Consider the following 14,624-nt stretch of genomic DNA (forward strand, 5'->3'; position numbering starts at 1 on the left):
TACTGCCTATAGATAGCCTTTTATTGCCGTATTCTTTCTGCCAAATTGAGTTGAACTAATTTTTAGTTTTCGCGTGAAATGGAACGCGTTTAATTGACCTACATTACCTATTTATGTGAAGTCATAACAATGGCAACACTCATGTGAACAAAATGATAATAACTTCCCTCTGCATTGTTAGCACTTATTGTTTTTTATTCTAGTCACTTTTTACGTAACGTTTAGTTCCACCCGGAAAATATGAACTATTCTCGAGAGGAGAAAATTTGTTCGTGTTTTGTTGAATTTGACCTCACGAACTTTAGTTGTAATTTTGACACATGTCAATAATGCAGTGACGTCTCGCATTTCGCATCATATTTTAGCAATTTTAAATCTACCTTATTTCTAAAATGGATTTTCGAAGTTCCGAACTCGTGGTGAAATAATAAATCAGTTATTATTGTGTTATATTTTTTAAATTGTTCGATTGAAACCCCAAAATGACTACGAAGGAATTATACACGAAGGTAACATTTTATCATTTGTTTCTATTTTGTTTTTTTTTTTTTATTCTGATAAGGTATTCCGTCAAAATTTTGATTTTAGAATTCGAATAATATATTTTTAATTTAAATGTAATCTCGTTTTAAATTATTACGGATGTTATAGATTAACGAGATAATGATCGCTTTCACTATCTGTGTCAAATGCATGTAATCATATTGTTCACACACTTTTAATATGAATAATTCATAAAGACAATTTTATTGCAGATTTTTATGTTTACTATTGCATCACAGTGGCTGAATATCTAGGTCAAGATGCACATTACATTTAAAAACAAATTGACATGATTACTAACACAAATAAAGCTACCTCTTTTTTATAACAATAATTAATATTAGTTTTTTGAAAAAAAAAACAAAACATTTTTTTTTAAATTAAATCAAGAAGAATTTCTTCTCTTTAATAGTTTTTTTTTCTTGCTAGAATCTTACTAGTTTGTACATTAAATAATAAAAGAAAAATATATGTTTATAATATTTTGTTATTTACTCCATAACTTTTAATTGGTTTATTCAATTACATGGAATACCTTCAAGTATTTATTTATGAGCAATAAAACCTTATTTATAACTAAAATTATAATATCAATATAAAATAAAATTTATCACATTTCTGTTTGATAATATGACTCAATAATATAATTTGTATAGATAAGGTTTTACATATTATTAAAAAAAAATCATTAAAATGAAATGACTAATTGAATTTAATAATTAAATAAACATAGTGAATATTTTGTTTAAGTCTTAGTCAACCAATATCTATATAAAAATTAATAATACTTTAAATTTCTCAACTTGACTTTTCTCTATTAAAGAGTGGGTTGAATGTTATTGACAACTCATTCAAGCATTATTATTATTATTTCATTCATTCATTGTACATACAAGTAATTTGCAATTACATGAATGACTTTTCATAGCTTTATTACACACAAGATAAGGGGTTTCCGGGACTGATTCTATCATTAATAGGTTTTGTCATCAATAAAATGAGGTTAGCAAATTCAAAATATATAAAAGGATGGAATAATTACTATGTTCAATAAGGAATTTGCAAAAATTTTTTTTTAAACATAATTTTAAAATAAAACAGGTTTGGAATGTAGATCTCCTTATAATATTTGCTGGTACTTCTCAGGTCAGAGTATTTTCTTTTCCGAGCAAGTAGTAGTTTTTTGTTGACTATCAATAATTGAAGCAGTTGAATATTCAATTAGAAAACTTTGATGAACTGACAAATAACTTGGTAGCTCTCTTTGACAATTAAAATTAAATATATAATATCTTATGTATACGATATATTTTTTACATCAATGCATATATATTTATATGCAAATATGAATATTTTATAATCCATAGAATTATCTATAGAGTGACATGTCTTGTTTATTTTATTGTTCAAATTTAGAACTGGATGATTTAATTATTGAGAATGTTTAAATACATAGTTATCAAATTAAATTTAATTATAGAGACATATCAATAAAATCTATGATAAAAACATTAGATAAAAACATAAATTACAATAAAATTATTATTGACAGATAATTTCATATAAACTATTTTTATCCAGTAACTATGTAAATGCATTCAGCCTGTCTATGTATAGTGAGAATGTAAGATTTAATAAAAAAAAAAAATCTACCTAGTTACAACCAACTTATGTCAAGTTGTACTACTAATTGTCAGGGTGACAGTTAACAGTGAATAGCATAATAATGAGCCATTGGATAAACTAGTATGTTTTAGCACCTAGTACCTCAGGATGTTTAATATAAAATAACAAAAATGTTTTTTTTTTTTTTAAATTGAACACAGACCAAGGTCAGTCATAAATAATCTTTATTTCCATTATATTGTATTTACATAACTTTTTTTGTCTTAAATAAACACTTCAGCTAGTTTTAGCTTAGAGAATATGATGTCAGACATCTTACTTTGTAGATGATAGCATCAAGGAAACCTGTTTGTTAAAGATAATAAGGACATTAACTAAACATTATATTACAATGTCTTAATAATGTTATGATTAATTTATTTGTAGTAATGAATATTTATTTAGTACAAAATTCAGATATTCAATTGTTTTTAATTCTTCACATCCTAAACAGATTTTGATGAAACATATTTTTATTTTGGTTAACCATGTAACCATCGATTTGGACTGTTGGGGAACACTGTTACCAACATCTAATAAATATTTTTTTAATTTTCTTAATACGACATTTAGTCTGATTGCACAGATAAATAACATGTTATCCTCATTTTCAGCCTCCTGTCACTTCTTAACATTTTTTAAATAAATTTTATAAAAAAAAAAAATGTATACAATATTCTGATTACTTACTCCAATAAGATAAAAAATATCAATAATAACAATCAATACCTGTTTCTGTGTTTAAGATTATCTTTAGTCGTATTTAATCATTATTGGTAGCAGAAATAAATCGGGTAACACTAAAACATAATTATATTAAATACATTTTCCTTAGGTTAGTTTAGTATTTTGTGTTTTTTTTTTATGAAATAGGATGATGGATGGCAGATGGACCACCTGCTGTTAAGTGGTCACCACCACCCATAGACATAGGAAATCATTTCTCACATTTCCAAAGCACTCCAACCTTGGGAACTATGTTATTATGTCCCTGTAGTTACATTGGCTCATTCATCCTTTAAACCTCCAAATGGTTGCCAGCACCCATTATCTTTGTTTTATATCACTAGTATAAAACAAAGTCGCTTCCCGCTGTTTGTTCTATTTGTCTGTCCCTGTGTATGCTTAGATCTTTTAAACTACGTTACGGAATTTGATGCGGTTTTTTTTTAATAGATAGAGTGTTTCAAGTGGAAGGTTTATATAAAGGATACAGCGGTTTGTACCTATTGTCTAATGACAAAAAATCTGAACCCGTTGTATATAAAGACCTTCTGTTGTATATGTAGTATTAGAATTGCAGCCGTGCGAAGCCGGGGCGGGTCGCTGGTCTATACTTATAAAATCGTTTGCCTTAACTGACTTTCGACGGGACGGGAATGGGAATGGGCAGTTATATTTGAATTTTACCCGTTTTCGGCATTGTGGTCATATTTGTAGTGAATCTTTTCTTGAACTTGTCCATCTTCTTGGTCATCTTATCTTTAACCCTTTCTATCTGAATTATTTCTTTCCAAACTGATTATAGATAAGCGACAATTAGTTAGCAAATGTAATGTACTTTTAAGTAATACATTTTACACTGACATTTAATCGTCGAAATAAGTTTTCCAAGGGGTCGGTAAATACTTACGAACTCACCTATTAACTTGTCTATCTATAAGACACTGATTCAGCTCGATCTGTTTCCTCTCTGTCCTTTTTTACTATATACGGTTTTGGTATAACATAATTTAAACTCATTTTATGTTATTGTTTCAATTCTCTCGGGATTACTCTACAAGATTTCTATTAATTTAATTATTCTCAAACATTGTTTATTTCATACATATAATAGTAGTTGTCGCCTGCTGCTTCGCTCGCGGTTTAGGGGTTGGTTGTCATGTGTTAGGCAAAAAAGTAGCCTCTGTCCTTCCTTGGAGTTCAAGTTTGCTTCGTACCAAATTTCGTTAAATTAGGGTCATTGGTTTGGCCGTGAAAGAGCGACAGACAGACAGACAGACAGACAGATAGAGTTACTTTCACATTTATAATATTAGTATAGATAGCGACTTCGTTCCAACGGAGTGTCACACGGCAAACGGTTTTTGTTTACAGGTAGGACATCATTTTCACCATTGATTTGTCATTTAAATGACGAAACAACATTTATACATTATTTGGTATCTAAATTCGACGCCCAAGAGAATTTGTGGAAATAAAAAATACACTTAAAGCAACATAAAGATGCCATAAGTAATTTTATCGACGCCCAAGAGTATTTGTGGAAATAAAAAAACTTAAATATAAAGAATGCCATAAGTAATGTATCGAAAAACTTTGGCAATAGTTCTTGGCTGGGAGCCCGTAATGTCTAATTTACAAATGTTCGAAATTCATGTAAGCTCAGTCGTGATGTGGTTTATAAAGTTAGTGGAGAAGTGTAATATGAGGCGTTTATTTTGTGTGCTGTTTCCAAAATTTCGATGACAGCTTCGTCGACATTCAAAACGGCATTTTTTACGAAAATCCATAATTAATATTAAAGATTATTCAAGTCGTCCAATGACATCGCGTCAATTTGATGTCAAATGTTGTTTATTTAGCTTTTGTCATCTTGGGGTTAAAACAGAATAGACTGATCTAATGTGGGTCGCCATTACAAAATTATTTCAAACATTTAGTACCACTAACTCGCTACACGCTAGCCATATATTTCTGTGAAGTGAACATTCTTAGAGATCAGCAGTACTATTCTTAATTGATTTCATCCTGACGGTGTAATTATAGGATAATGTACTTATCCCAAGATTAACGCAGACATTTTTAAATAAAGATGACAGGGAACGACTGATGTCTCTCGTAAAATCTATAGAGGTGCCGGGCAAAGTAATGTTGTCCTGATCGATTTAGCTCACGGCAGCTAATCTCAATATCAAAATATACTTTATTCAAGTAGGCTTTTACAAGCACTTATCGTCATTTAACAAACTATTTAAAGTAAAGCTACCAGCGGTTCATAATGTAGATTCTACCAAGAAGAACCGGCAAGAAACTCAGTAGTTACTCTTTTTCAATATCTAAAAATACAGTCATGTGTCTCAAAGGATACCAATCAACTATGGAGAAAATATTATATTGTAGAAGTGTGCGCACAAACACAGGTCCCTATTCACACACTCTCAGAATCTGATGGGATAGCCAATCCGACACGATAGGAAAGAGTTCAGGCTCAAGGCCAACGGTTATTACGTGCTTTCCGAGTCACGGAAGATTACACACTTCCAGACTCCAAACTGTCGAAGATTCTTTGATAGAAAACCCCAATAACTATTTGTTGGCCTGACCGGGAGTTACAACTCAGGACCTTTGGATCTGTCTTATATCTAGCCACTAGATCAAAGCGATCGTGCATCGTACCACGATTTGACGCCGTGTTTTGATTTCTTACGATCCACGTCGTACATTTCCAGGACACGGCGTCGAAACTTGCCACGTTGGTCGTTAAGTATGCGTTTTAGCTTCCATACTTTTAAATAACTTAATTAAACAAGATGCGTCGTTATCGTTTTATGGTAAAGCTTGTGCTAAATACATGCGAATTTCGCGTTACCTTTAACCAGTGTAAATGAATAGTTAACAAATGGAGCACTAAAGAACGTAAGCCCAGATTTGAATTGATTGAAATGACATTTTGTAACTTCGCATTTGATTCGTGAAATGTTATAAACAGACTTACGGTGATACGCTATTTTGATGCTTGTTTCCTTTAAATGTTATAATTATAACGGTCAATGTCGCGTATCTCGTTTTTGAATGTATATTTCGAGTTTATTCTAGCAGAATAGCAAATTGACTAAAATTTATTCAACGGTTTTCACAAGCAGTTAATTTTATAACGGCTTAGATTGTTAATTGAAAAAGGTTATTTCTGTAATTTTATTTGTTTGTCTCTATTGATTTACAATATCTGATAATAATTTTATAAACGCGAAAGTAGCTCCGTCTGTGTGTCTGTTGCTCTTTCGCGTCGAAACCACTGAAGCGAATTTGATGGAATTTGGTATGAAGCAAACTTGAACTCCATGGAAGGACAATGGCTACTTTTTAAACCTAAAACCTCGGGCGATAACTGTTTGAGTATAAAAGGCTTACCATCTTAAATTTTTAATTACAAGTTTCATGACAATTGTAGTAATTTAAATTGAAAGTATGCATAACATTTAAATGTCTTCTTTATAGTTGTAATTCAGTTCGTTTCTAACAAAAAATTAAAATAGAACATTTGTGCCAAAAAAAAAACATGAAATGGGCGGGAAATATTTTGATAAAATAGTTATAATCAATTATTATCTGTCGAAAGTATTTTCGTTCATCTGCAGTTATTAGTGATCTGTGTAATCTTTATAACGTCTGTCGTTGAATAAAACGAATGAATTCCATTCTATATTTAAATACTTTACTTTTTTAATGTGTATGATATTCAACCTTCATATGAAGCAAAGGTATTGATTAAGACGCCTGAACGTACAAGTGGCATTATCTGTTTGACTGATTTCTGTTTCGAATGTGGGTTGAACTAATTTTTGTTAATTGGATTATTGTACTTAAGCTTATGTTTGACATAAAAAAAGATGTATCATAAGCCTATTCCAATCGAACTAGGAATAAACATAAAAAAACATTAGGTTTACGTATTTCATGTGATTTGCCATTAAAAGGTTTTCTTTGTACTTTTATCCAATTTAATTTTACTTCCAAATTTCCGATAACAGTTTTGTCGACGTACAAAACGCCGTTTTTTCGCTATTCATCTTAAATCCATAGTGAATATCATAGATTAATCAAACTCTCGACCAATGATATCGCGTCAATTTGCTGTCAAATGTTGTTTATTCGGCTGTTCTCCTATGGGTGCAATAGAGTTAAGTTAGCTATAGTAGAGTCGTACCTGTGAGTGTTGAAACTCACCGGAGAAAACGTCAGATCGTGAATTGTGGGTACTATGCGTCATTGATTATCATAATTTAATGATTATATTTGATGTTATATAAACACTTAGAATTAAATACATATTCTTGAATACTAAACATCTAAGTTGAAGTTGTTCTTTGTTGATAAAACTTTATTTCTTTATTATTTACTCTATGTACGGTCAGTTTCCAGCATTTTAGATAAAAGTTAGTGTTGTTTTTCTATCGTCCGAATTCTGGATGTTTGAAGTGTTTACTCCCGTGCCTCGGAATACACGGAATGTCGTTGGTCGTGCGCCTGAACTCTTTCCGGTGGCATCCGATTTGCCGAGTGACATTTGACTATTAGGGAGAGAATAGGTTGTGTACTTGTGTATGTGCAAATTCTTGTGCACTATACTACGTCCTGCACAGTTGGTTGAGAGATTGGTCGCCGTAACCAAAATCAGTCGGATAACATCAATATCTTAAAACCTATACGATAATCTATACATATAATAAAATTGGAGTGTCTGTTTGTAATATTAAAATAACCGCTTTTTACTAAATGCATATACACACGGTACAAATACCAAAAAAAAAATTTTTTTATTTTTTTCTGTCTGTCTAATTGTCCCGGCTAATCTCCGGAACGGCTGGACCGAATTTGACGGGACTTTCAATTGCAGATAGCTGATGTAATAAGAAGTAATTTTTTGTTAAGTTTTATTTGTTAAATTCAAACGCGCACGAAGTCGCGGGCACAGCTAGTCTTAGAATAAACTGTTATGCTTCTGTAGTTACACTGTCATGATGCAATAAACGCGTATATTCTTTAGCAGAAGAACAAAGCAAGCGTTTTCCAACAGCCATCTTAGGCTTTTAATTTCCGGCTTCCCTAAGTGTATTATGTGAGATTTCAAGCTAATGATATATTAGTACTACCGAGTGGTCGAAACTAGCGTTTCCTTGACGTAATACGACCCTAAACCTTTATTAAACCATATATGTCAGCCAGCTTGAACTGAACTAGCGTCTCTCGTTTTTCAGGAGAAGTTTAAGAGCCTATTCAACCACGCTGTAACACGTGGGAGATTTACATTCGTCAGGTTTCCTCAAGATGTTCTCTTGTATCGTCGATTAAGAGTTACAATCTTATTATATAACCGCCAACAGGGTTCAAGTAATGATAGTCTTGTCGCTTAGTTGTTTTAGGGTTCCGTACCCAAAGAAAACGGACCCTATTACAAATATATAATAACTGCCAAATAACAGTACTCTGTATTGTAGTTCCCAAGGTTGGTGGCACATAGGTGATGTAAGGAATGGTTAATATTTCTTACAGCGCCTTTGTCTATGGGCGGTGGACCATCAGGTGGCCCATATGCTCGCCAACCAATGCCATAAAAAAAATAAAAAAAATACTCCGCTGTCCGTCATCAGTCTATATCTCAAGAACCGTGATAGATAGACAGTTTTTTACGAATGACGTATTTCTGTTCCGCTATAAAAAAATATTAAAGACAATAAAATAAATATGAAAGTGTGGCCCATACAACAGGCATGATATTTTTGTCGTTTTTATAGATAATGGTATGGTACCCTTCGTGCGCGAGCCCGACTCCCACTTGGCCGGGTTCTTTTAGCTCTGGATTTCCATTATTTTTTTTATATTCTGATATTATGCTTATTTCCGATAAGAATGATCTTTATGGTGTCGATTAACAATATACGTAACGAGGAATTGATAACATCGCTGTGCTATCACGATATTCAATTCTGAAATTTATAAAATTGCAGTTTGATGTTATTCTTACGCTCTTAATTAACCCCAGTAAATACCAACTGCTATTGAACTGCCACCGATGAACTGAAATTACTAAACTCGAATCCTATATTGTCTTCAATGTTATTGCGCTCTTATTACTTCCAGTACACGAATCGTGTAATACTTCATCATAGGTACATTTAAAAGTCGCTCGCATATAGTTTTATGGTGGTATAGAACGCGTGCATCTTAACCGATGATTTCGGGTTCAAACCCAGGCAGGCACCACTGAATTTTCATGTGCTTAATTTGAGTTTATAATTCATCTCGTGCTCAGCGGTGAAGGAAAACATCGTGAGGAAACCGGTATGTGTCTAATTTCAACGAAATTCTGCCACATGTGTATTCCACCAACCCGAATTGGAGTAGCTTGGTGGAATATGCTCCAAACCTTCTCTCCTCAAAGAAAGAGGAGGCCTTAGCCCAGCAGTGGGAAATTTACAGGCTGCTAATGTAATGTATGTAAAAATATAAAGGACTTTGTGCAAGCCCGCCATAGATTCAGGAATACTTAGTATTTTGGTTACAGTTCCGATTTATTGGGTCAGTGTAGCTAGGGACATAACATCTTCTTTCATATGGGCAATGTAAGGGGTTAACCAATGTCTAAGTGTGGGGGTGACCTTACAATCGGGTGGCCCAATTGTCCGTCCGGTTACTTAAATCATGAAACAAATGTTTTCTTCCTAGAAAATAGTTGATTGGGATATCTATAAGGTCGGAGATAGAGGGAATTCGGGATGTTTTGACGAGTCTGACATACTTGCGGTGGCATCGCGGTATATTTACAACAACATTACGTATAGCCACAATAATATTGATTATTTAAAAGAAACAGTGACGAACATTGTATAAACACGAGAAATGACGAATAAATTGTAACTCAATTAATCCCTTCTTCTTCCAACGTGTTTTCTGTATATGTAATACAAATATTCGCCTGCAGCTCTGCTCTTATTTTAGGGTTTCGCTGTCAAGTGATAAGTAAGAGAACATAGCCTATGACTTTTCTTAGGGTTCAAGCTTGTTTACATTGTATACCAAATTTAATTAAATCCGATTCAGTGATTTGGCTGTGTAAGCGTCTTACGCTGTAACTTTTGACTCTTTAATATAGATAGAATGCATTAATAGGCGTTTTGCTTGATTAAAGAGAACATCTTTTTTTTTCAACTTTTTAATAAAAATGAATGTGTGTATTTTGGTCCACCACGCGTTCTGAAACCGTTCAGATTCATCCGATTGTGATGAACACTTCGGCGACTTTTGCGTACGTTTTCGAAAGGTTCCTGGTCCATAAAAAAAAAAAAATATTTATTTATTAACTCTTTATTGCACTCAAACATAAAACTAAAAATTACAATTTTGCTACACAAAAGTTGCTTGAGGTGCAACAGGCGGCTTATCGCTAAACAGCGAGCTCTTCCAGGCGACCTTTGGGCAGAGGATCATAATTTTTACATATATGGATATATTAGTTATATATCTTTCCTTAAGTATAAACCGTAGCCGTACGATGCCAGGCAGGGTAGCTAGTCCATGATAAAGCGTTTCGTTAGTATTCATTGTATGTGATTAACGTGCTGATGTAATTCAATTAAAGGATTCAAATAATCACTAAGTTTTTCCTCGTGATATCTTTAATAGAATTATGTAATAAGTTCAATTACGTAATAAAAATGTTAAGTAACGGCTGTGCATGTCCCAATCTTTGGCTAAATCCTCTCTCCCTTTGAGGAGAAGGTTTTCAGCTAATTCAACCACGCTGGTCCAATCTGAATTTAGTGGCGTTTGCGTGGTTTGCACAATCATCGTTAAAATTCACGCGTTAGATTTTTTTATAGAGACTTTTATACATTATGTCAGGATATTTTAAGAACAATCTATTTGTTTATTATTTTATTATATTTTAAGGTTATAAAACAATAAAAGATTATATACGAAACAAATATTTATTTAACCATTATAATAGGTGTAGTAAACGTAATATTGTATTAATTAATGTTTACATAACAACACCGATTACTTTAATACTAACTTTGTATTTTGATAATTGCAAAAAAACACAATTCATATATCATCAATAATTTAACAAGCAATAACAATTATACTTAATCACAAAATTATATCAAACCTTAAATATTAACAATTTTCTGCTCCAGGGAAGAGTAATGAGTAAAAAGTGTCCTGTACGCATCCATCACTTATATACTACTTATGCTTACTACAAATCACATGATTCAAAATATTGAACAGAAAAATAAAAGTACCCTCTTATTTAGTATCAATGTTATCAATACAATTCAAAAATAATTTAAATCTAATTATTATTATTATTACAGAATTTATTAACACGTTCAATGCGGAACGAGGTCTAATGCGCCTCGTATGCATCTTCCTTACGGTGCGGCTAAGTAAATCATAGACCTCTCTGTCGTGCGGAGGCCGTAACGTCTATTTGATATATTCTAGGAAAGTGATAAATATATTAAATGATGCCTATTGAAAACAGAATACTATTATACCTAATACGGGGTCTCCTTGACCATGTACCGCACTGATCAAATAAAATTCGATAACATCATAGCATCACATCACATCAAGTTTTAGTTTCTTAAACGTTACGGGGTCTAATAAGCCCCGTACCGGTAGTATGATAGTTTTCATACGAGGTCTTAAACGCCCCGTACCGCAGGAATGTAAAAAATAAAAAAATGATGCCGCAGCGAACGTTTTAAAACACACAGTAAAAAATGTAAGCGTTTTTGTAGTCGTCTAATTATTTAATAATTTCTTACTTAAACTGTCACGCCCATTCTAACTATTTGGCCATCTCAGCTCACGTCCACATTCACGATATTTTATATTTCCTTCTAGAAGACATTGTTTACAATTTGCATGCATGTTAATTTTCTTATATTGTTTTATAGGATGCCCGTATATGGGTGGAGCATCCTCTATACGTATGGGAGGGTGCAACCGTGACCAGTGATTACCGTTCCGGTGTCCTCATCGTGAAGATAGACCAGACTGGTGAAATTCGACAGATTAAAGTGAGTATGATTTCTGGAAAGCTGGGAGATGATAAGTAAACCCAACGACTAGAAAACAAGAGATAAAGTTGCAGAAGAATATTTTACTAGGATTTTTTAATGTTAAGAAACACATGCAACATTAGAATATTTCTTAGAAATCCGTAGGGATTTTTTATCATTCGAACTAAGTCGCAGTTCATTTACTGATAAGATCGTTGATAAGTACCCAAATTAAGAGTTCTAAAAATATGCATTAATTACATTGAAACCAATCGATAGATAGAACGGAACTGAGTAGTTATCGCTTTGTATTATTTTTATATCAAATGTTAAAGTTTTGGTATATTTTAGATCGCAGACGAAACGAAGTTACCACCACTACGGAATCCATCATTGTTGATCGGACAAAACGATCTCACATCACTGTCGTATCTACACGAACCGGCTGTGCTACACAATCTAAAAGTCAGGTTAGTAATTAGTTTTCAATAGAAGAAGCTCGTTTTTTGTCACAATAATCATTGAAACAAGTTTACGGATAAAATTAAGAATAATAAAAAGGTTGTATTTTAGTTAAAGTAAATGGAACTTAAGCTTGATATATGTATTATGTACGCAATTCAAAATGTCGACAATTTCAAATGAATCAAATATTATTAAAATAATATTTATTAAAATATTATAACGCCTTTAATAAACATTAAAAATAGAATATGACCTAAAATAATTCCTTGTGGAACCCCCACACTTGCAGATTTAAAATTTGTTGGTTATATAGTGCTTCAATGTACTACGTCGAAGTTTTTTTTAATATGTAATAAGAATTGGAATGCTAGCATTTCCCTGTTGAATCGCAATTCTGATCATCTGGGCAATAAATGAACCAGCCATCCTGTCGCCAGTGGAAACAATACTTTTATTGTAGGGTTTTGCACTACTTAGATGTATTAGCTTTTTTAAATGAAATAAAATGTGATTCCTAACACAGATTGATTGTATAGTACGGTCTTATTGACTGCTGTTATATTAAATGTGATCTATTGTATAAATACTACTTATTACCACATGGCCCCACCTGTTCAAACAATACGATACTCAACACTGTACATATTATTATTCAAAACAATTTGTTCCAATGGAAATCCAACTTAATAGATACAAAGAGATTATCCATTAATAATTTGTGCCAATGTTGGGATTGGGTCTCTTTTTATGGATGCGTTTGTAGATTGGTCGCAGATCACCAAAAGCGTTGGTCATATGTGTTTCAGAATATCATTTGACACTTCAATACGGTCGAGCGACTTCACTCGGTTCAAAGTCAGTGAACCAACATTTGTTGACTAACAAAAACATGAAATTGATTAAAAAATCCGTAAAATAATGAATCAATCCTTAGAAATAATTAAAGTATTTATTTATAATCGTTTGCAATTAACGAAAAACTTAGTAATTAATAAATTAACTTTTTATTTATGCCTTTTATTGACGCGGTCTTTTCAGTAGACCGTGGTCTCATCAGTAGACCGTAGTCTCAATCACTTAGAATTGATATCAAATACTTTTTTGTTACAGATTTTGCGATCGAAATGCCATCTACACGTATTGTGGGATCGTGCTTGTCGCTATCAATCCTTACTACGATTTACCAATATACGGTAAGTACAGCAGATAGACAAGTTTATATGCTTTTGATTTCAAATAATTAAAATTTAATAATACATTCAAAAATTTCAATCTTCATTCAATATAGAATTAATAGTTTATTGATTGTCAAATGTCAAAAGCGGTTTGGAAAGAAATACCTTAGACTTGGAAATTTAGTATCTCAAGGACATAAAGTGGAGTATCTCTGAGGCGTAGTATCAGTTCAGATAGATTGACGATGGACGCAAGTTACAAGATTCTCTAGGCTTCAATTATGTCCGTTTCTGTGGAACCTCGCTTTTGTTTGTCTTTCGATATCAGCTCTGGTGGTATCTACCCAGACAGGCTTGAACAAAGCCCTACCACCATATGTATTTGATTTGACACATGCACCCTTTACGATGTTTCCATTCATCGCCCAACACTAGATGAATTATTAACAAAACTCAAGAACATGAAAACTGAGTACTGATTGCCCGTATTTTAACGACCCCCCGATTTTTAAATGATATATTTTCTACAGGTGATGAAACAATTATGGCATACCGTGGTCAGTCCATGGGAGACTTGGATCCCCATATCTTTGCGGTATCAGAGGAGGCCTACACGAAACTTGAGAGAGAACGGAGGGACCAGAGTATTATCGGTGAGCAATTGTCTTTGTATTAATGTATATAGAATTTTTTTTATAAGGTTTGTTCTATTAATTCATTACTGAACTATTTCTAGAAAAAATTAAATGAAAGATATGGTACAGTATCCTCTGTTTTCTAAATGTAAATAATTTCAAGGTATAATAGGTACGCAAGGCTTAACAAATAAATAATTTAGAAATATAAAATGGGACGGTGCAACGTAGACTGCCCTTTGGAGTACCGCTTGTATTAAACGTTGCTCTTCGAACCCCGTCTCGTGGACTGTTGCAGTCCCCTCACCGCGAGATAAACTTAAAATCAACCGTATTTTTATACGGTT

The 14,624-nt window shown here is 32.7% G+C and overlaps 1 protein-coding gene across 3 annotated transcripts in view; it reads left to right on the forward strand.

Annotated features, from left to right (window-relative positions):
• The first annotated feature begins 171 nt into the window (after window positions 1–171).
• LOC125074450 (unconventional myosin-Va) overlaps window positions 172–14,624 on the forward strand; it is a 56,673-nt gene continuing 42,220 nt past the window's right edge. For 2 of the 3 annotated variants that reach the window (XM_047685815.1, XM_047685817.1), the window contains exons 1-5: window positions 172–509; window positions 11,898–12,020; window positions 12,354–12,472; window positions 13,578–13,660; window positions 14,173–14,295. In XM_047685815.1, the coding sequence (XP_047541771.1) occupies window positions 483–509; window positions 11,898–12,020; window positions 12,354–12,472; window positions 13,578–13,660; window positions 14,173–14,295 (475 nt within the window). In that variant the 5' untranslated portion in view covers window positions 172–482. The remainder of the gene's footprint in view (window positions 510–11,897; window positions 12,021–12,353; window positions 12,473–13,577; window positions 13,661–14,172; window positions 14,296–14,624) is intronic. The other variant, XM_047685816.1, reaches the window with a different exon arrangement.

Source organism: Vanessa atalanta, chromosome 27 (assembly GCF_905147765.1).
Source record: "Vanessa atalanta chromosome 27, ilVanAtal1.2, whole genome shotgun sequence".
NCBI classification, from domain to species: domain Eukaryota; kingdom Metazoa; phylum Arthropoda; class Insecta; order Lepidoptera; family Nymphalidae; genus Vanessa; species Vanessa atalanta.